Source organism: Calypte anna, chromosome 6, assembly GCF_003957555.1.
Source record: "Calypte anna isolate BGI_N300 chromosome 6, bCalAnn1_v1.p, whole genome shotgun sequence".
Lineage (NCBI taxonomy): Eukaryota > Metazoa > Chordata > Aves > Apodiformes > Trochilidae > Calypte > Calypte anna.
The window spans coordinates 34,968,615-34,991,776 of NC_044252.1; the positions used below are offsets into that span (position 1 = coordinate 34,968,615).

The following is a 23,162-nucleotide window of genomic DNA, read 5'->3' on the forward strand; positions in this document are numbered from 1 at the left end:
CCTGCGTGCGGGACTCCGCTCCCCGCCCGGCACCACCATGTCCAGGAGGGCCACGGGCAGCAGAGCCCGGGGGGACAAGCCGGACGCCTTGGCTGCCCTGCAGGCTGCCAATGAAGAGCTCAGGGCCAAGCTCACCGACATCCAGATAGAGCTCCAGCAAGAAAAGAGTAAGGTGTGCGGCTCTGCCTTCCCCCCCCTCCCTCGGTCAGGAGGGGTTCCTGACCGCTCCCCGCCGCACACCGAGGGGACGTGTAGGTGACCTCGGGAATAAATCAATCCGTGCCCAGCCCCGGATCCAGCCGTCTGTGGGTAACAAGAGGCAACCCCTCCACTGCAGATTTTAAAGCTTTCCTTGTGTTTTGTAACGTGCAGGGTCCCTGGAAGCGGCAGAGCAGCTGGCAGGGAGGGGGCCAGGACGCCTGCTCCCACCCTCCAGGAGGAAAGGAAGCTAAAAAACCACAGCTAAATGGCAGCAGCAGATCTGGAAAACAATAATCTGCTGGAAGCAGACAGAATAATCATCGTAGTGGGCTGAAAGCTGCCCACAGCCTTTGTTTCTTTTGCTGTGGTTTTTCTAGTAAATACTCACCTCTTCATGAGCCTGGCTGCACTCAGGGGTTGAATGCAATTCTGTGCTGCTTTCATATTTACACTAACTTTATTTGTATTTTACGCTTGAAACCCTTCAACCTGACTGTTTACAATCTTCAGATGTAAAGTAATAGACCTCAGCTCTGCCTCCCCTTATGACTGCCAAAATTTTAAGGACCTCCCAGTCTCACCCTGAGCCTTTGGGAGAGCAGCAGCTGATGCAGCTTGAGCTCCAACTTTAAGAGCTTCCAGCCACCACCTTCAGAGCACTTATTTGCTTCTCCCTAATCCCCCAAATTATTTTCTGCTAATAAACTTTGGGGGGGGGGGGGTTTGTTCTAGAATGCTAATAGAAATATGCATTACCACGCAGGGAGACAATGATAGTCTGCATTTTACATTAATTTACATCATTATTAGGCTTTGTAGACACTGAATCTGAAGGAAACTTCTAGGGGTACATGAATATATATTTAAATAGAACATCTATTAATCCTTTTGTCATTAAACAGAATTTGCAGTTTTAAGGCTGAGAACCTTGCTGTCTTTCCCCCTGCCCTGCCCACTACTTTTGGTAGAACACTTCTCCTCATGGCTCCCTTTGAATTTATGGGATAGTTTTAAATTGAAATGTCATTTGACCCTTCTGTGGTCAGAGTCAGTTATTTGTGATGCATAATTCACTGCTGAGAAAGCATCTGATAAAATGCAATTACCTGGGGGCTTCACAGCAGTTTGCACAGAGGTTTTTGTCAGTATCAATGATTTGCTAAAGGACAGTGATACATTTTTGTTTCTCTTTTTCTAAATGTGCAGATATTTCCAGTTGCTGTGATCTCCAGTGAAAGAAAGCTTTTTATGCAACCTTTTCAACAAATTTGTCAGTTCTTTTTCCTAGTTTCATACACTACATTTTTAGAATTACTTTTTTTAGATTAAATCATATTTTTATTAAGCACTGTTGATTAAAAATACTTTTGTTTTTCCCTGTAGGTCAGCAAGTTAGAAAGAGAGAAAAATCAGGAAGTGAAGCAGATCAAAGAGCACGAACAGCATAAAAGTACAGTGGTGATAACAGAGCTCAAAGTCAAACTTCATGAAGAGAAAATGAAGGAGCTCCAAGCTGTTCGAGAAGCACTTTTGAGACAGCACGAAGCTGAACTGCTTAGAGTAATAAAAATTAAAGACAATGAAATCCAGAGACTCCAGACCCTTCTCAATGCTGTCCGTGATGGGGGTCCTGACAAGATGAAAACGGTGCTGCTCACAGAGGCAAAGGAGGAGGCCAAGAAGGGGTTTGAAGTCGAGAAAATAAAAATGCAGCAGGAAATTTCGGAGCTGAAGGGGGCTAAGAAACAAGTGGAAGAGGCTTTGACTATGGTCATCCAGGCTGACAAAATCAAAGCAGCAGAGATAAGGAGTGTGTATCACCTGCATCAGGAGGAAATCACCAGAATTAAGAGGGAGTGTGAGAGAGAAATTCGTAGACTGGTATGTGTTGCTGTCTGCATCTGTGTTTTTACTAACTCTTAGGTTATTTATGGCAAGTATATGGAAGTTCAGTGCTGGACTTAGACGAATGAATAAGGACAGGCATTCAAACTTCTGGAGCTCGCTTCAAATCTGGTTTACATTTACTAGTAGAGATGTCAAAATGATTTTTAAAAACCATTAGAATGCTTTTTATGGAACTTTTTCATCTGTGTCAGTGCCTATTAATATTGTTCATATTTCAGATGTCAGGAACAGGCCTTGGGTTAGTAGCTGGTTAGAGTAATTCTGCAAAACATTTACAGTTCTTGGCCTCTGCCCATCAGTTGTTCTGTGCTGATCCACCTCAGTCCCCCCCTTTCCCTGCCTTTGCTAGTTCCTATAAACATCCCATAGGGAGCTTTACACAATTCCAAAACACTCTGTTTCCTGCATCCCATAGTGAGTCCTAAACCCAGTAGGCAGTGGCTGAAACCCAAGTAGGCACCTTGGTGGCTCAACCCCAGGGACACACAACATCCCCAAGGAGATGGGAACAAATACAACACAGATTTAGGGTTTTGCCTCAGTTTTTCTTGAAGTGGCCATCTTTTGGGTTTTGCCATGCTTTTTGTAGCATTCAGTTTCTCAGTATAAATTCATTCATGTCTCTTCTAAGTCACTGCCCCTCAGCTGTTATCCAGCTCCTAAAAAAATTTTGAACCATACCATCACTATGGCATTTTTATGAAGACAAAATAATTTACAACCAACTGATCTACTGACACTGCTCAAATGCCCTGCGGTGTAAGTACTTTCTTCTCTAAACATGCATTACTAGATGCATTGATTTAATACCTCAGACTGAAAGGATGGCTAATGTACATCCTAAATAAACTTGCTGCATTGCATGAAAAGTCGACACTGATGATCTCTGATGTAGATGCTATAAAATAAATATATTCTCAGTTATAAGGAATAGAGTGGGTTGAGGTTATGTTTTCTAAATTCCCTCTGAAAATCAAACTTTTAAAATTCCTGCTTGAAAGAATCAGATTATCTAACTGTACTAATTAAATCACATGGTGCCACTGTTTGACCAAGCCCTGAGTGTTTCCTAAATGACTTTAAGTATTCTGAGATCCATTGACTCCACCAGGAATGATTTCAGTGGGGACCTTTGGCTCCTGGCACCCTGCAGGGAAGCACCCTGCCCTGTTGTATGGCAGCAGCTCTTCTCTCTGAAAAGGAGACAGTTATCCAAACACTTAAACTATTGCTGAAAACCAGTGGTTTTCCCCTTTTAAGATATCAATAAAGTCTGGGGTTGCAGTGGGACAGAGCAGCCCAAGGTGAGCAAGTGCCTCATCCCACAGAGCTGGAGGAGATGCACCTCCACAGGATGGCTCTGGCAGACATCCAGCCCTGCACTGTTAATGGAGCCACATCAGGATTTTAAAAGCTCCCTGATTCATCTGCAATAAGTTATTTAGTTGTTTTAATCAAAGGGGGAAGTGACCTTCGAGCACATTATTATTTCATGCCTAGAAAAGTACTGCCTGTATTGTTCAGTCAGAGTGGAGAGGGACAAGTTGTACTCATTCACGTTTAGCTCTGCAATCATGTGAAGCCCTCTAGCACAGAATAAATTTCTGAAGCTCTGTATCTCTGATAGTGCAGTTTTTCATTTCCAAGTACACCTATGCAGGCTTAGCTTATGGAAAATACTTTCATATGTGGTCAGGCAAGGATTTTATTTAAAAGGGTGAGTTTGTATGAATCTATTATTTTCCTTTTAAATTAAACCTAGGGTTTTCTTCTTTATTGGACAGACAAAAGTCCATTTGTTGATGTCTCACTTTAGACTTTTGGAATAGTGTCAGATGGCCTTTAAAGTAACAGATGTAGTAGGACGCTACAGCACATGCAAAAAGGAACTGTACAGCCATCAAATGTCAGCACAAGAAAGGAAATCCTGTGTTTTGCAGAAGTCTGTGTTCAGACTGCTCTGGCCCCATTGTGTCTGTCTGCATGTGTGGTTGTGTGCTGCTTCTCTCTGCACAGTAACAGTGGAGCAGAACTCACCCAGTGCAGCTTTCCCTGGCTCAGCAGCTTGAGAAATAAATGTTAATGTCCAAGGCAGAAATCCCTTGCAGATGGTAACAAATAGGTCTGACAGCAACAGTCTTGCAAAAGAATTCATAATTTAGTAAACTTTAAAAAAAATTGTCTTTGTGCATCTTAAAACACCTTAAAATAGTACATGAAGGTATCGAATTACATTTGGATGTTTTCCCACTAATACCAGCACATAGCTCTGTGTTAGTGGGTGCATGGCCAGGGAAAGCCACCCTTCAGCCAGAGGCATTCCCAGAGATTAACTGGTTTCAAAATGTGATTAATGTGGACTAAAGTTTGAAAAGGTTAAACACCTTGCTTTAAAACCTCATGTGAGAGCATTGTATCTTGAGACCTTCATGGCTTCCTTATGGTAATGTAACACCCCAGACAAAGAGATCAGTCACTTCAGGAGCAAGCTGAACCTCTCTCTGTTTCCAGGCACTTCCTGCAGATTTCTCTGTCAGGCAGTGGCAAATTAGTGAATGTGTCTGATTTAAAGGACAGTGTCAGATGAAAAGTGTAGGAAGCTGACTTTTTAAATATTCATTTCATTGGTGATTGATTTAGCTTTCTCCTTTTTATTCCCTTATATGGTGGGAAATTACCATGTTTGGTATTATAAAGGTATCTCAGCAGTCACCCTACACTGAAAGGCAGACAAATTATTCAAGGTGAATAGTTTCTTCTTGCAATTGTGGATTTATTTATTTATTTGCATCATTTGTGGTTTTAACCTGATTCACAACAGTATTATTCCACTAAACTTGGACTACTGCAGGATTCTGTTGTATGTTTAAAGTTATACAACAGAGAAGTTGTTCCCCTCGCTGGCAGCGTTCCAGGACAGGTTTGGATGGGGCTTGGGGCAGCCTGGTCTGGTGGGAGGTGTCCCTGCTCATGGTGGGGGGGTTGGAACTGGCTGAGCTTTAGGATCCAAAGCATCCTGTGATTGATCCTCCTGGCAGAGAAATTTCCCAACCAGAGAACCTGGCTTTACAGTGATAATGCAAATAATGCCTTTTAAATAATACCATTTAAAAGAACCATTGGGTTTAAACCCAGCTGAGCATCAGGCCCTGCTCGGGATTGCACTGGGACACCTCAAGGAGGGAATAATAAATTTAACTTTGCATGGGATCCTGTTTGTATAATCAGCCTCAGCTGGGCTCCCAGGCTGGTTATTAATTAGCATTCCTCCATAAATATTCATCCCAGGGGGAGGCAGCTGGCTGGAACTGCAGTGGGAAGAGGTGCAGCACTGGGTGGGATGGGGTTGGGTTGGATTTGGTGGGTGCTCCCCATGTTGGTGTTGGAGCCCACCAGAGCCTGGGAGAGGAGGGGAGGATTTCCCCATGTTCTGCAGGATGGGGCAGCCTGGGGATCCACACCTCTGCCAGTGAGTTCCACCTTGTTTCTTGTCTTCACCTTTTCTCAGTGTTCCTCCTGCTAGCAAAAAATGTGCTAAATATTGCTTTTCAGTGAAATGTTTCCTTTTATTTGTACTGTTTCTGCAATATTTCTGTCCAGTCCTGGAGGTCAAACTGATGCATGTTTCATAGATGTGATTTAATTATATGAAGGGAAATGTGGACACTGATGTTTCTTTTGTTGTTTATGAAGATTATGTGTAGGATTTTCCCTGCAAAGCATTCACATCAGTGAAGTTCTGTGAAATGTTTCGTGTTCTCACCAGTTTCTTTGTTCCTCCTAATTTAAAGTGTTGCCTGTGTTGTACTATGTCTTTGTTTTCATGCAGCTAGGGATGAACTCCCCAGTATCCTGCTTATTTCAAACAAATCATCATTTGGTGATGTGTTACCTTTTCATCTGCACATCCATTTAGATTTTTACCTGATCAGGTATTTAGCAGAAGGACTTCAGGGGCCATCTTTTTGTTTTATTCAAAGTTAGTAGATTGTTGCCTTAATGGAAATTGATGAAAGGACCTTTAACAAAGTAGCACCCGAAGCACATTTGATTTACTTTATTTTGCTAAAAGACTCTGAATTTTGTGTGACCTTGAAACACAGTTTCCACGCAGGTATTTGTGAGTTATCCTGTGTTGTCTTTTGGCAGTCTGGCTCTCCCCTAGGAGTGGTGTGGGATCTCTCTGGGTGTGTAGCCCTTGTACCCCCCAAGCACCCCTCTCTGAAGTCATTCCCATTGCTTTTGGGTTTCTGTAAACTGCCACCACTTGCTTTTTCCCTGAGTGGGCTGTTTATCTCAGATATTGGAAACAAAGAACTTTCAGTCATCTTTTAATTCACTATGTAATTTCTTTCCAGGTTTACAGGCAAAACTCACAATTAAAAATATCAAATGCAGTTCTTAAAAGCCAAAATGTTCTTATTTCAATCAAGTCATTAAAAAAATATCACTATTTAAATTAAATGTCTATAGTGTCAACAACGTACGCCAAAAATTTTTGCTCTCCTTTGGTACTGGATGAACAGACCTTTCAGGGGATGTATCTGATTTCTTCCATTCCATAGGATCAGTGTCTGTAAGCACATTTGGCAGCCCTGTGGTGTGTGAGGGTAATTAATGCTTTATATCCATGGATAATGGATCTGTATGCAATCCAGCTGGGAAGAGCCTGAGGTCCTGCTGCAGGGCTGTGCATCCTCCCAGGCACAGCTGAGGGCTCTGGGCAGGGCTCAGTAATTCTTCCTGGTGAGGCAGAGCAGAGCCCATCCTTGGCTCAGCCCCACAGAGAGGGAGCCTGCAATTCTGTATCAGGGGCTGGAAAAAATCTGAGGGATCTTTCCCTCAGAAAGCACCTGAAAACTCAAGACCTGACCCCATGGCAATGGGCACAGCTCCCTGAAGTCAGCAAGAGCAGCACGGGTGAGGAGAAGTGGAGAGAGCTGCACGTTTGTCACTTAAACACTTAAATATTCTGCATTATGTTTATTGTGCATAAGCAAAACTTCTCATGGAAAAGGAGCAATTGAACAAATTGCTCCCACAGGGGGCTCCTGGAAAAAGACTTAAAAATTCACATACCTTCTATATTTTGAAAATTAAAGGGATATTTAGTTTTTAGTATTTTTCTTTTAAAGTGGTTATTGGAGATTTTCAAAACATGACATCAAGCAAAATTAAAAAAAAACTAACTGAAGTGTCTGAGTGAACCAATCCAGATTGTTATATGAGTATTAGATTTTAGTTTTTTAAAAAGATATTCTGAAATGGTACTAGGAACATGGGTTATTTCCCAACCATTTCAGCCAAAAAGACTCTTGCTGCAAAGAGGTTTTCTTCTGGATGGTCCCCAGAAGGAGAGAACTCTCCATGAGTTGGTTACGGGGTTGGGTTTGTGTGTTCAGTGCTGCTGTGTTTGCCAGGAGGTGTTGCTGTACCCTGGGGTCCCTGTGGCTGTCCCCTGGCCCTGGTGGGGTCGGTCGATGCTGTTGTTGTCCAGCCGCTGCCTGCCTGTGTGACTGTGTTCTGTTCTCCTTGTAGATGGAGGAGATTAAATTTAAAGACAGAGCAGTCTACGTGCTGGAGAGAGAGTTAGGGGTTCAAGCCGGGCATGCTCAGAGACTGCAGCTCCAAAAGGAGGCTTTAGATGAACAACTTTCCCAGATCAAAGATTCTGACCGGCATCTGAGCAGCCCCAAGCGGGAACTTCCTTATGCAAGTGGTGCAGGAGACGCTTCAGATCATTCGGGAAGCCCCGTAAGCACTTCCACATGGTTTCACCTACAGAAACGAGCAGAGAGAGTCACAAAATGGCACAAAGTGACAGAATCTTGATGAGTGCATCCTGGAGCAACAGCTTTCCCATAGCCCTGAGGGGGGAACTCTGCCTCACCCCTTTCTTTTGCTCGTTGGTCAGCCAGACTTCTGAGATTCAAACCTTGTTATGGGAGAGCTTTTGCTTGTTTTGTCATTTGATTTTCTGGTTTGCTTGGTTTGGTTTTTCTTAGAAGAGTGAATTTTTTCTGTTCTTTTTCTCTCTTCCTTTTCCTCACTGTACCATACTCCTGCCACCTGCCTTAGTTTTGACAGCCTGACACAGTTGCCAACAAATGATGCAAATGCATTTCTAACCAAGTCATGTATGTGTGCTATCTTTCTGAACTGCTAACACCATACTTCATGAGCAGATGTGCAAGGCCAGTTTACAGAGGGAGATGGGGAAGGTAACTGGTGCACAGGAAGCCCTGCAGAATCCCAGGTTCCCTCTGCCAGCTTGGGGGTTCTGCTGCTACCCAGTGCTTTTGCTTTCAGCAGACCAGGAAATTAATCCAAAGCCTGCTAACCTACTCTCTCCTATTTCTTTTCCACAATGCAATATCCAGAACGTGACATTTTAGTCACTCTTTCACGGTGGCTTTTGTAAGATAACTGTGGCACCTTTCTACTTTAGCCTTAATTTGCTAATATTGAAAACCCCTCCGTTAACTGACCTCATATATCTGACACATGCAAATTTCTGTCCTTGCTGTTTCTCATCAAGATTGCTTTTGCAACAGCCTTAATTTACTCAGTAGAAATGTAAATACTTGTACATCAGCAAGCCAATCTATTTTATTATTTTCCCAAGCCTCTCCTGCACCTGTTGAATGAGGAACCCTAGACCTCCCAAAAGTGCCACCAGCACTAGGGACACTAATTTGCTTGTTTTGATTTGTACTTGGCCTCTGCCAAACAGCAGAGTAAGTCCTAGAGAAGGGGGAAAAGTCTGTCACATTTGTAAATAGATGTAACTTCTCTCCAACTCTGCAAGAGAACGTCTGCCTATACTTCTATTAATTTATAATCTGATTTAAGCATTTTCACACAGATCAAGTGCTACCACTATGGCTTTACAAGTGGCCCATTAGAACCTAATGAGGGCCACAGTTTTACAGAGGAATAGCTTATGCAATGGTATAATTGCACGGATTTACCCCATTTGTACTTCAGTATTTTTATTATAATTTTCTTATGACAAAGTCCTCAGAGTGGGTGGTGTGTCTGAAGCACTCAGTTCAACAGTGGCATCCATTGGAAACATTGCCTTTGTTTATTTTTTGATGTTTTCTGTTTCCAAGTTCACCATTTGTGACTTTATTTGCATGTACATACTTCTGCATTTGCATACTTTGTTACATTTCCACTCCAACCTTTCCATTGGTCTCACCCTGCAGCTTTCAGTGGTCAGTGAGGTGATGTAGCTAACACTCTGCCATATAATATTTTGAATGTTTTTTTATTTGGGACAAGAAAATGTTGAACTTGGGGGAAAAAATAGCTGTACACTTACGAGCAGTTATTTGCAGTTGATCTTTGTTTTAGGAACAGCAGTTGGATGAAAAGGATGCCCGGCGTTTCCAGCTGAAAATCGCGGAGCTGAGTGCCATCATCAGGAAGCTGGAGGACAGGAATGCTCTGCTCTCAGAGGAGAGGAACGAGCTGGTGAGTGCAGCTGTGTCAGTGCCTGAGCAGACTGCTCTGGCCCCCAGAACATCCAGATGTTTTCCCCTGTGCCCTTTGGGAATCACTGTGGGTCTGTATGGCTCCTCCTTGCACACTGTGTTGGGTGCTGTGCCACGTCACGCTCATCTTTGCTTAGGTAACAATGAATTCCTCAGACAGCATTAGCAGAGTTGTTTTAATTTATTTTAAAAATAAATGCATTCCCCACATGGTACACATGTTGCAAAGATTGGATGCCTCATGAAGGAGAAATTATCTCCTGCCCAGTGGAAAACATTGAGAGTTTTCAATCAGTCCTCCTTTACATTAGGAGAGCATACTGCTAGTGTGACAGCTAAAGGAAGTTATTAATATATGTGATGAAAAAAAAAACCACTGTGGAGGTGTTAATTCTCTCTTTATCTTCCAGTTAAAACGTCTTAGAGAAGCTGAAAGTCAGTATAAGCCCATTTTGGACAAAAATAAACGCCTTAGTAGAAAGAATGAAGAACTGTCACATGCATTACGTCGAATGGAAAATAAATTAAAATTTGTAACACAAGAAAATTTAGCAATGGTAAGTGTCTGTGTGCTCCATGTGTAACTCAGTGCTGACGGGGCTGTCAGGCATCATCCCAAAGCTGCAAGTTCTACAGGAAACTTGCCCCTTTACAGTGCTTGCTGAGATGTCTGTGGTGTGCTACAGAGTGGCTTGGGGGTTGAACATGTTTTGTTTCATATAAAATGTTTTAATTTAGTTTTAAAAGAAACAGTTCTGAAGAAAAGAGAGAATGTGAGCTTTGCACAATTAATCAGGAGACTGCTCAGCCCACATGAGCAGAAATCACCCCACTTCACCGTGGGCTTTGTACCAGAGCCACCCCATAACCCTTGGGAAATCAGCGTTTGTGACCCTTCCCTTTTCCTCGCTGGGCATTGTCAGTGGCAGCAGCTGTGGCACTGCAGGAATGCAGGAGGTCACCCCGTGGTGCTGCAGATCAGCCATGAGAGCTGACCCACCCCTTGCTGGAAGGGTTGTGGGATGCCCTTTGGAAAAGCCTTCTGAGCATTTCCTCTTCTGCCCTTCTCTGGGTTTCTTTCAGAGGCAAAGGGCTGGAACAATAAGGAGACCAAGCTCTTTAAATGACCTTGACCACAGCCAGGAAGAAAGAGAAGTTGATTTCCTGAGAATGCAAGTGATGGAACAGCAAAACCTCATTGATGAGCTCTCCAAGGTGAGGTGCAGCTTGGGGCTCTCCTGCCAAGGAGCCTAAACAAGAGGTGCTGGGGTTCTGGGAGCTGAGAGGCACAGCCTGCACCAGGGGGACACAGCAGGCATTGCTGTGATTGGGAGGGACTGAATGAAATATAGGTCATCTGTGGTATAGGATTTGGAAAAAGAAGAAGCTCAGTTCTTGGAAAGAGCAAATGATGAAATCATAATACTCCTCAAGAAAGTAACTTTTCTTTTTTAAGGTCTATATGTTTATTGGCATTATTTCATTCTTTTTTTGTTAGACCCTGGAAACTGCTGGCTACGTGAAGAATGTCATGGTAAGAATGTGGTTAACTTCATCTCATCCTCACCTTTGTAAGATTTAAATTCCTCTTCAGGAAAGGCATAGAGGATATAATAAAATTTATTATCACGTGCTAACTCATGTCAGACAGCAAGCTACCTCAGCATTTTGTTCAGTGTAGATGTTATCAAAGGCTGTCTCGAACCAAGGGCTGTTCCATTTTGGGGCAGTGGCAGGACTGCTTCTTGATTGCCCAATGACTACCAGTGCTGAAATAAATTAAACTAACAGGTCTCTGGAAACAGCTAACGTCTGTTTCTGCTTCTTTCAGGAACGAGATAAGCTGTTAAGGTTTAGGAAGCAAAGGAAAAAAATGGCAAGAATTCCTAAGGTAAAAAAATCCCTTGTGTGGTGACATGGTGATGGGCCTGCTGGCTTCCCTGGGATGCTCCGAGCACCTTGGAGCCATGCACAGGGGAATGTTCTCCTCCAGGGTCTGCAGATGGGTCCTAAACCTGAATTTGGGTCGTGTAGTGCAGGGACATTCCCAGGCTGTGTTGGGAGGTTGAGGGAAGATGGGGCAGTGCAGGTGTGTATCCCAGCGAGGCTGTGGGGATTGAGTGGTGTGTGATTGTCTGGAGATACGAGAGGCATTTCATGAATTAACACATCTTGAAATGGTCTTTTAACAGCACTGCTGGAAAACACATGTAGGCTGTAAATAATTCATTATGGAGTTTAGTAACATGCAAAAACTGCTGGCTACAAGGAGCAAGGGTTAGAGCTCAGGGAAAAAGAAAGTGTTAGTTAATGAAGGCTTGGCAGGATGTTGATATAAATATTAACACTGTAATGACATTGTAACCTGCAATGGCAGGGCCCTGAGAGAGAGCAAGCTGTCTGCCACACATGAAGAATTAAGGTGGTACTGGAGCTAATGAATCTATAAATAACAAATTATAGTGGTCGATGTGAGACCACTCCTTAACTCCCTTCATCCTGCGAATGGCAGCCAGACCTTCCGAGAGAGCCAGCTCTGTCTCCTTCCGGAGTGATCCACTGCAGATTGAAAACAGCCTAAACTAGAAATGTTTCTGTAATTCAATAATTAAAACTTTCTTTAGGATGCTCTGCCTGAGGTAGAGACACTGGCAGGAAAATACGCTGAAGAAAGGCAGGGGCTGTGAGGTTGGGAACTAATAACAAATAAGGCAGAGCAGTGATTGGAGTAGTTTCAGCTCTTGATAGGGCTCTGTCGTGGGGTGATAGAGTTGATCCCCATGTCCAAAGTCCCTGGTGTGGTGCAGGCAGTGGTCCCTGATGCCCTCTCTCTGCCAGAAGCCGGTTGTGGAGACGTTTTTTGGCTACGATGAAGAAGCTTCCTTGGAGTCTGATGGTTCCTCTGTCTCCTACCAAACTGACCGGACAGACCAGACCCCTTGCACTCCTGAAGATGACTTGGAAGAGGTATTTGGCAAAAATATATCATTCTATTTTGAAACTCTGCTAATAGTAATTAAATTGCTGGTCTGCTCTGTCGTTCATCTGTCACCTCTGCCCAGAAAATTAAAAACTTTAGTTAAATTTAATACTCTGTGTGTTGGTTAAAATCTCTGGATCTCGGGCCTTATCTGCCATTTCACCTCTTTCATGGGCTGTAACTAGATACATTTAAATGGAACCTAAGGAATACTTCTCTCCATCATAAAAGATGCATGACTGGTTTCCAGATGTGAGCTGCACTGCAGGAAAGCTGAATGTATTTTTGTGTGTATGAGCCTATTTATTTTTCATTCCTGTATTGATACTGTTTTCCCTGTTCAGACAGAATGGAGTTTGTGCATGCAGCCAGCAGGGTAATTTCATTTCATGTTGAATTTTGGTCAACCTGACATGAAGGCATTCAGTGCTGCATGTTGTGAGGAGAGTGAAGAGGATGAAGGGTTCTTTTCATGTTGATGTCACCATTTCTACAAGTATTAACTCTAGATTAGTGTTTTAAAAATTGAGTGAGACTGTCAGACTTGGCTTATTCTTCAGATCGGAAACCTTTTGTTGTTTCAAGAAAGTTGTATTTTCACCTTTAAATGCAATGCCTTTGCCTGTCACAGAAATGAAAGGATTCAGTCATATGGATGGTGAGTTTTTATCTTCCCAAGGGAGGAATGTTTTGGGGTTTTTTTCCCTATATTCCATTATATTGACATAAGTGTATGTGAGAGATGTTTAAGGAAAAAAGAGAGGAACTCTGAGGGCACATAAACAAAGTCCTGAGTTCTGCACTTCCCAAATTGCATTTTGAAAGTAAGAAATTTTGGCACTTTTTAGAGAAAACAAACATAATCTGCTCTCACAATCCTTTTTCCCTTTTACTTTCATTGCAGAAAAAGCCCCAATGCAATGCATGTTTGTTTCTAACCCCAGGGCATGGCCAAGGAAGAGACAGAGCTGCGGTTCCGGCAGCTGACCATGGAGTACCAGGCTCTGCAGCGAGCGTATGCACTGTTGCAGGAACAGGTCGGAGGAACATTGGATGCAGAACGAGAAGTTAAGGTCTAAATGGCTTATATTACATGCAAATAAAGGATTGTAATTGTGGGGGTGTGGGTGTCCAACTGTGCTTGTCCAGAGTGTTCTCAAACTAAGCTGGGTCCAGCCAGTGCCTCCAGGGTGCTGGGGCTGGGAGAGAGGGGCAGGGGACTGGGCTGGGTTGGCTCCAGAGGGAGCTTGGGGGGTCTCTGACTCTAGCCAACCTTACAAATTTATTTTGCCAAAGAAATTTGTAAAATAACTGCTAAAGTTATTTGATATTTCAAGTATTTTCTGTGCCTATATGAGCTTTTCTCTTTTAAAGGAAGTTTGGTTTATTGTTTTTTTCCCTTCCCTCTGTATCCTGCAGACACGTGAGCAGCTGCAAGCAGAAATACACCGCTCTCAGGCTCAGATAGAAGACCTGGAGAAGGCTCTTGCAGAGCAGGGGCAGGTAATCCTGCAGTGCCCACCCTGCACAGCCCCCATCACTGCTGCACCCCTCACCCAGGAGTCATTGGTGCAACCTGATGAGTACTGTTTCAATAAACATGTTAATTGGTTCCAAAGGGAGCAGTTAATGCATGTGGTCCCGTTGGTTTCGTGGAGAGTCAGGCACACACAGGCTTTGAAAACCCTGCTGTCCACATGGACATGTCAGTATCTCAAACATCAGTCCCCGAAGCCCTGAGTCCCCACCAGTGAAGTCAGCACCTGGTATAGCAAATATTTCATTTAAAAAATACTAAATCATTTGAACTTTGCCTTTCCAGCTTTGCCTCTCCTTATTGTGTAGCTTACTGATAAATAATGTTTTGGGGGTTGTGGCTGCTATATATCTGTCAAACTCAGAAATTATTATCGATGTGACATTCATATTTTCTAGTGTTCAGAAATATCTAAATTTCATTCAGCATCACTGAAGTTTAATAGTAGCTCTACAGCTAGGAATACCACTTTTAATGCAATCAATCTATTATTTGAAAGTGGCTTTTTAATCAGTGGAGTGTTTCTATTCCATCTGTATACTACAGACCATTAAAATAAGATGCAGGCAGTGAGCTATTGTATCATAGGAAATAACAGAATTACTATTTCATATGCAATATTATTCTGTCCCTCTTCTCCAGATGTGTGATCTAATGAAATATTTGCTACTGTGTTTGTCCTAAGCCTTGCCAGCTTCACCTACAATAATGGTCATTTGTTTTTCAAGGACATGAAGTGGATTGAGGAGAAGCAAGCCTTGTACCGAAGAAATCAAGAACTGGTAGAAAAGGTGTTCAGTGTTTCTGCTTGTATTATTCAAGTAGTATTTGTAGATTAAAGAAGGCAGAAGGTGCAAGATTTTAATCTCTCAGACAGCTTCACTTGAAATAACTTGTATATTAATAACAAGATCCTTAGAAACCTGCCAGAACGTGGTTTTCTGGCACTCCCCATTGTCCCATAAAATGTCCCAGTGTGATGGCAGGCTTGTGGGGGAAAGCCCTGGCTTCCCCCAGCACAGCTGCAGTGGTCTCCAGTTGTGCTGACCCCAGGGGCTGGGCTGGGACCCCCTGGCAGTGATGTTCCACAAGCAGGGCTAATGTGCTGGTTTGTTTTGCAGATAAAACAAATGGAAGCTGAGGAAGCTCGCTTGAAACATGATGTCCAGGATGCAAAGGATCAAAACGAGCTCCTGGAGTTCAGGATCTTGGAGCTTGAAGTGAGCACTTATTGCAGGCATGGTCCTGCAATACCTCCCTGGTTTGCTTGAGCATTGGGAATTCCCCCATGTTCATCCTAAAGCCCCAAACTGCACCGACTGAGACCAAAAGGTTTGGTACAAAGTGCTAATAGGAAACAAAACCAAAAACCAAACACACAGGGATCAGTGATGGTACCATAGTGCTTTAGTTGTTTTAAAATCCAGAAGATTGGTTCATGATCTAGATACACATTTTACTACACTCCATCTGTTCTGAAAATGCAAAGAGAGAACCAGAACAGATCGTATGTGGGAATGAAAAAGAAAAAGGAAATCTTATTTCATTGCCAAAAGTCATGGCTGTTTCAGCTCTTGCTAAATCTGGAGAGAAGGAACAGCATGGCCAGACCACTGTTTAATCCACTGTCCCTCTTGTTTTCTGTATCCTTAGCTATATAAATAGAATCTATAAGTACTTGGAAACAGATTTCTGAATTCTCCAAAGAGAGATTAACAGAGCAACCACTTCCCAGAAAAATGTAAATGGTATTTATATTATAGTAAGTGTGCAGCTTTGTTAAAAAATATGTAGGCAAAATAATAGCTAAGGGGTCAGGATTGGTGCCCGATGAAAAAGCACGGTGGGAGAATATTAGACCTGTCCTAGGTGTGCCTGCCCTGCTCTGCAGTGGGGTGGGGGCCTGAGCAGCCCTGAGGCTCCTGCTCCTGCTCCTGGCTATGGGTGCCAATGCCACAGGGGCAGGACCGGTTTCTGTGCACCCAAAATAAAGCCACACACAGTAAAGACACTGCTTTGCAACCTGCTCAGTCGGAGTGAGCCTTTGCCAAGTGATATTTACCAAGTTGTTGTTGAAGTGTCTGTTTGTGGCACAGCTGGGTGGTAACCAAGCAATTCCTCTCGTTTCAGGAGAGGGAAAGGCGATCGCCTGCCATCAACTTCCACCACGGGCCCTTCACAGAGGGGAAAAGCCCTCTGCAAGTCTACTGCGAGGCAGAAGGTGTAACAGTAAGGGATTCTCCTTTCCTACTTTCCTGAAGTGAAGTCAGCTGCTCTGGTCTGACTCCTGGTTTCCCATTTCTCTCTTGTTAGGACATAGTAGTAGCAGAGCTGATGAAGAAATTGGACATTTTAGGGGATAACGCCGTAAGTGTATGTTCCTTTAATAAATTGTGCATGCTTTGGTACATACCTGTCCTCGTGTTAAGCTAGCAAAGCCTTCTTGGTTTGCTGCTGCACAGCCTGTCCTCCCTGTGGTCAGAGCAGTGGGCTACCAGCTGAGCATTTTCTGGCTTTTTAAGATTCTGCTGCTGCCCTGCTGAGCAGTGCCAGGCAGGATCTTGGTGTCACAGCATTGCTTTCACAATTTTAATGCTTTGCAAAATATTCTGAAACTGTGTTTTTTTTTCTGGTCACTGTTCACACATGGTTTGTTTATTTGCTTACTCTGCACTTCCTTTGCTTTTCCATTTCAGCAGCTGTGTACTTTAAGTGTGTCTAATAACTCATAAACCTTCAGCAGCAGCCAGGAGACTAAACAGAAAATCACAACAGCGGCAGACACAGAAGGAACAAATACTAAGACATTTTTTGAAGTGTTTCTTCTTTAGCAAATGGCAGTGATTAATTAGGTATACAGAAGATACCTATGCCCTTGTAGATTTTTTTCCTGTTCTTCCATGTTACCAGCAGAGCCCTCAGCTGTGGATAACTATACACCCTTGTTATAACTTTTTTTCCCTTGTTAAATGTGTTTAGCTTTTTTTTTTCAAAAAAGATACTAAATGCAGACTGATTAGCCAACATCTTAACAAATATTGACTTGGCTGTGCAAAATAAGGCTTGTATATTAAGCTGCTGTGCACATCATGAATGTAAGGGCTTAAGGCTGCATCTCTTTACTCAATGGTGCATTGTGCTGAGTTTGATCTTGTCTTGTGTAACTGTGTTTATTCCCTTGTGGGTAAAAGTAGGTCCTGTGTCACCTTTTTGGGGGGTAAATGTGACAATTTTAGAAGAATTAACTATGTATGATAAAAATTCAGCATGAGTAGTTACAGTTGTTTTTACAATAATGTTTCATTAGAATACTGATTTTCTTTGCCTTAGTTTATTGTTCCTTGAACATATTTAATTTCATATTTATTTAATACAGCAGTGGCCCAAGTAGTGGATTAATAGCAAGACACTGGGATTTGTTGTAATTATATTCTGCTTTTGGTGCAGAATCTGACCAATGAAGAGCAAGTAGTGGTCATACAAGCAAGGACAGTTCTCACCCTGGCTGAAAAGGTAATAACAGCTGCATCACTCTTCAGTAAATGCACATTGTGACAGCATCTGGCCCCCTTAGAACAGCTCACTAAAACATATTGGTGCTGTAAATTACAGTTTAATAGTGAAACACCTTGATTTTTTTTAATGTAGAATTGCACTTGAACTGGTTGTTGACAGAGTTAAGGTAACATTCAGGCCATAGAGACACCCATAGCTTATTTTAAAATGTTATTTAGTTAGAAAAATTATGTTAGCAGATAAAGGGCTAGGCTTTGACATAATGCATTTTCCATCACCAATGTGTATGAAAGAAAAGAAAAAAAAATGTAGTAGTACAGTCAGTTTTGCTTCTTTTATTTGTGAATTTTAATAAGTGCTTGCAGTGCCAGCTGGTGGCTGCTGCTCAGGCCTCAGCACCCTCTCTCTGTTCCTGTTTTCCTGCACAGTGGCTCCAGCAGATCGAGGTGACAGAGTCTGCTCTGCAGCAGAAGATGCTGGACCTGGAGAATGAGAAGGTACAGGGGGACAGGGGGAGGATCCACAGGGGGAGCCTTGGGACGGAGCCTGGCACTGACCACCTCTGCCCTGCTCCCCAGGCACTCTTCAGCAAGCAGAAGGGATACCTGGATGATGAGCTGGACTTCAGGAAACAATCCTTGGACAAAGCTCACAAGGTGAGGAAAGTCAGTCTGAATTATAACATCTTGGGTCACTTGCCTGGTGTTGTGTTCTCCACAAACAAATGCTCTGCCTGGGACAGCACTGCTGGGGGGGTCTGAGGAGTAAGGAGGCTGAATTTTAAACAAAGCCTTTATACCCTGAGAGAACAGGAAGGCCCCTAGGGATGCAATTCCTTCTGTTGGCACGGTCCTTGCAGTATTAGGACATCAATGTTGGTTTAATAAACACAAACTCTAATTTAACAGAGGTTTAGATAAATAAAACTGGCAAGAAAATTACATTTTCAGTACATTGCCTTCCAAAAAATAGATTCTGACAGAGACGTTTCCTTACATCTTAGATTACAGCCTCTGTAATCCATTATGTGATTCTGTGAATTTGAAATGAGACTGATTTTAGGTCAGGTTCCTCATCAGCTGCTCCCAAGCCATTCCAGCAATCTCTTCAGTCATCAGCTGTCTTATTTCCCTTAGAGAGAAATTCGGTCTCTACTCACCACAGACAGAAATGAGTGGGTTTGGTATTGCTTTATCTCATTCTTTCAGTTTGCATCTCGAGCACAGTCACACCTGGGGAGAAGCAGGGAGTGTTTGTGCCTCTTCTTCTGGGTACCTGTTATCTGCTGGCAGCTCACACCACTTGGGGGAGCTTTGACCCAGAACACTTTCTCCCGGAAGGATGATTTTCAGACTGACTTTGCCAAAAGCTGAGCTGTACCTGGAACCAAGGACTCTGCACAGTGGAAATCCTGGAAAGTTCCCCAGCCCCCTGACCTGCCAGATTGTCTCCAGCAGCCCTGAGCTGCTCTGAGCAGCAGTCTGGGGTTCTTTAGAGGCATCACACCAGTGTTCCCCCAGCAAAGCCACAGCCTCTACTCCAGGGCACAAACACATCCTGACAACAGCAGAAGAGCTTTTCTCTGCCTATAATTTTGAGAGGCAAAAAGCTTTTTTGATTTGTATAATTTGTTTCACTGCCATGCTTCCTTTGTGCCCCGTGAGATGAGGAGCTGCTAATCTTCCCCCACCAGGGCAGCCAACAAGATTAGCAGCAGTAACCACAAAGCTTTTTGCATGGTTTTCATTCCCTTTGGTTGCTGGGGGGGGGGAATTTTGCTCTGAGAAGCACTTGGTTCACACAGAATCTCCTGACATTGGTGCTGCTCTGGAGACTGAATTTCCCCATGCTCTTCTTTCTGCACAGATAACAGAATCAGAGAGGGATAAAGGTTTTGGTATTGTTATTTGTTATTTTGTTATATTGTCAGGAGCCCAAGAGAAATCCATGTGTCTAATGACAGCATTCTGTTGAGACTGTGGCAGTCAGTAAGAATGTTGGCATTATTTTTACAAGTGAAAGCAGCATCTTCTGAGATCTGGCTTGAATCTTTCAGTTATCATCAGTATCCAAAACTCCTGCCATGCTGTTAATGTTCTGGTAAATGTATTCTTCTGTCCTGACTCTGCTCAGACATAGTAAGATAACTGAAAGGCAGCAGCCTCAGGTGGAAAAACTTGACAATTTTCATTTGAGCTGCATTATCACAACAGACATCAATGGCATTTTCAAACAGCCAGTCTGGAGGTTCAAGCTGCACTATTACAGTCCTATTCTCCTTAGGCCATGGAGGGCTCTGCAAAACCCCACCAGCTCTGGAGAGGGTGTGCAAAGGTGCCATTGATTGCTGTGTGGCCTCTTGCTCTGTGCCAGATTCGCTGGAAAAGATTTGGTCTTGCTTTTGGCTCACGTGAAGGAATGCATCTTAGACTTTAAAGCAGAAGACATTGCCTGGCCAGATCACCTGCCCTGGGAGGGTACCAGGCTTTGGTAGCCCTGGGAAAACATTGCAGTAGATTTCCTACACACCTCCTACACCAGCTCAGTAAATCTGGAGGGCACATCCCTCTGCGTGAGGAGCATTTTCTGCTGCAGTGAAGGACAGGATCTGCAACCTGAGATTGCAGGAACAGAGCCCAGATATATTTTCCCTGAGCATAAAGCCTCTTGGAGCTGGCAGCTCTGCCAGGGGAAGTGCTGGAAGTGCTTCATGATGGATTTTAGGCTAGTTAGTACAAAATGCTGTAAGCACACAACCAGGAGTCCTTTGTTTCTGGCAGGAGTGTGAACTAGTGCTGTATCCTCTGCTGCTGCCTACATAATAGCTTGGAAAGGGGAACCGAGAGGTGGAAAATATATATATTTGAACAATATCTATAACTCACAAAATGAGTTTTTTATTAATCCCTCCTTCTTCTCATTCTTCTTTCCTCCTTCTTGTTGTTCCCCTCTCCTCCTTCCCCTTTCCTTCTCTTCCTTTTCTCCAGAAGGGAGAAGCTGGCCCCTCTGTGCGTTGTGAGAGGCAGAGTAGGCAGGGCTCAGCACACAGCCCCTCTGTCTCTCCCCTTGCCTTACCAGGGTAGGACCCTCAGCTCCTCACAGCATCCTCACCTGACCAGAGCAGCTCATGCTGACAGCCTTATATATGTTTTTGATTAGCAAATTCTGGAATTAGAAGCCATGCTCTATGATGCCCTGCAGCAAGAAGCTGGAGCCAAAATTTCCGAACTTCTTTCAGAAGAGGAGAAAGAGAAACTGAAGAGTGCTGTAGAGCAGTGGAAGCGTCAGGTGATGAGCGAGCTCCGGGAGAGGGACGCCCAAATCCTGCGGGAGAGGATGGAGCTCATCCAGCACGCACAGCAGGTAGGAGCTGGGGTACGGGCACCGGGAGACTCGGGGTGGGATGGTCTCTCAGGTGCAAACGTGATGAACTTGTGAGCACCAGCTCAAAGAGCTGGACTAGAACCTCGGGTAATCCCTGCATACAGGGAATTTAGATTTCATGAATCAGTCACACACAGTGACGCTCACAGAGGACTCAGCTACAGATTAAAACCCAATTATTTTTTTTTTTAAACACAGCACATACAGTTTATATCTCCAAACTTAATGCATCTTCTGGGTACATCTTTATTTAGTTGGTTAATAAATATTTTTTTATTTGAAATCTGACAGAGAATTAAAGAGCTAGAAGAAAGAATTGAAGGCCAAAAAAGACAAATAAAAGAGTTAGAGGAAAAGGTAAGGTAATGCAGATGAACCAGCTGTTGTATGTGCACATGACCATATATTCATTTCATCTTGGATAAGAAAACGACCTTATGAGAAGTTTGTGTTTGTTAGTGCAGTGAGCTGATGTGAGAGTGCTCCAGGAAAACCATCCTGCCATTTGCATTAGTCCCTCAGAGAAGGAAAAGCTGACAGCTTAAATTGAGTCTTCCCTTCTGTTACCCTCAAGTGAAGTCTGGAACCCAGGACTGGGCAGGGATGTGGGAGTCTGTCTATCCTGGGAAGGGAGCGATGGAGAGCCCAAGGGATGAGGTGTCCCCCTTGCTCTGGGAAAGGAGCTCGGGATATTTTCTCATCCCATCTCCAGCATCTGCCTGTGCAGCTGCCCCAGCTCTGCCTTCCCCAGAGGGAACGAGGGGGCTCCTGCTCCTCTCCTCACCTGCAGCCACCACAGTCACTGTCACCATCAAGGTCATCGATCTTTCTCAGGTCAAACTGTAATTGTTGAATTTTACCCTAAAATCACCCTCATCTGAAATAATCTGTTGCTAGTCAAGTTGCCATGGGACAACTTGTTCAGGTGCAACAGGGACTGAGCTGGACTTTCAGATGAAGCTAAACCCAAACCTTAAGCAGTGTGGGTTTGGGGTTTTTCTGAGGTATCAAAAGAATTCAGCTGATTTTTTTCATCCCTGCTTTTTCTGAGCCCTTGGCTGTGAGTGAGTTGGGCTGGAGCAGGAGATGCCTCTCCCCAGCCCAAGGGATGCAGAGCCCTGGAGCTCACTTCACACTTTGTGTTTCCTTTCAAGTGAGAGTTTTGTTGCACTCTGTAACCACAGCTTATTTCTCAGCTAAACACACTATAAACTCTTATTTTCTTTCTTCTCTTCCATTTTTTCCTTTCCTCCCTCCCCTTTTCAGTTTTTATTTTTGTTTTTATTTTTCTCTTTAGCTTTCATTCTTTGGTCATAGTCCTTCAGGCCACACACAAAAGGTAAGCCCTGGGATCACCTCTGGTCTCCCCTCTTCTTCTTGGGAACTCCAGAGCCTTTCCCTTGCTGCTCAGGCTTCAGCAGTACTGGAGGGAGGTCTGGCTGCCCCCAGTAACCCCAAAATGGAAATCTCTAAAGCCACTGTTCCTACTGCCACCCACTGAGCTGCCTGACATGTTCCCAGCAGGACTGACTTGTCCCAGCTACCAGGCTTTTCCTGTCTGCTGGCTAAAAAACCCAGAATGGTTTGAGGGGGACATATCATTTTAGCTGTGTGTTCCTCCCAGCACTGAGCTCCAGGGCCCTGGGTACTGCCCATCCCCACCCTCTGTCCCATGGACACAGGAGGATGATGACACACCAGCCTGCCCCTGCTTCCAAGGAATGGCATGGAGGGGAACCTTCCCTGCTAGTCACCAACACCAACAGAGCACAGAGCAATCCTTTTCTACCAGCTGTACTTTTAAAGCAGATAATGTAATTTTTGCCCAGATAAACTTTTCTTTAATCCATGGTTTTCTATTTGTTCCTGTTTCAGCCTCCTGAGGAAGCTGGAATTGCTTCTACTGTTGCCAGCAGGAAGCCAGCCCTGATAACCCAGACAGAAGCAGAGACGTTGCCATCCCAGAAGCCCCAAATATCTCTTGTACTTGGCTACTGGCAGTGGAAGATCCATTCCTTCAGACTGAGGCTGGACTAGGGTGTGTGGAAATGTCTGCACCACTGAAACCTCTGACTGAACGTTGTGAAAAGCTGGAACTAAGCTGGCAAAGAAGAAAGCCAAAAACCCCCTCCCACTC

The 23,162-nt window shown here is 43.8% G+C and overlaps 1 protein-coding gene across 4 annotated transcripts; it reads left to right on the forward strand.

The window, feature by feature from the left end:
* On the forward strand, positions 1–22,342 carry JAKMIP3 (Janus kinase and microtubule interacting protein 3). 4 transcript variants are annotated; one of them, XM_030453144.1, is made up of 21 exons: positions 1–172; positions 1,585–2,082; positions 7,648–7,863; positions 9,469–9,588; positions 10,019–10,165; positions 10,692–10,823; positions 11,107–11,142; positions 11,440–11,499; positions 12,447–12,575; positions 13,533–13,661; positions 14,008–14,091; positions 14,854–14,916; positions 15,247–15,345; positions 16,256–16,354; positions 16,439–16,498; positions 17,573–17,638; positions 18,070–18,138; positions 18,220–18,297; positions 20,801–21,004; positions 21,317–21,382; positions 22,292–22,342. In XM_030453144.1, the coding sequence occupies exons 1-21, from the start codon at positions 38–40 to the stop codon at positions 22,340–22,342; spliced, it is 2,541 nt and encodes an 846-aa protein (XP_030309004.1). In that variant the 5' UTR covers positions 1–37. The 4 variants fall into 4 exon arrangements, with proteins under 4 accessions (XP_030309004.1, XP_008495701.1, XP_030309005.1 ...); XM_008497479.2 differs by having other exon boundaries at positions 16,439–16,492; XM_030453145.1 differs by having other exon boundaries at positions 9,475–9,588.
* The last annotated feature ends 820 nt before the right edge of the window (positions 22,343–23,162 follow it).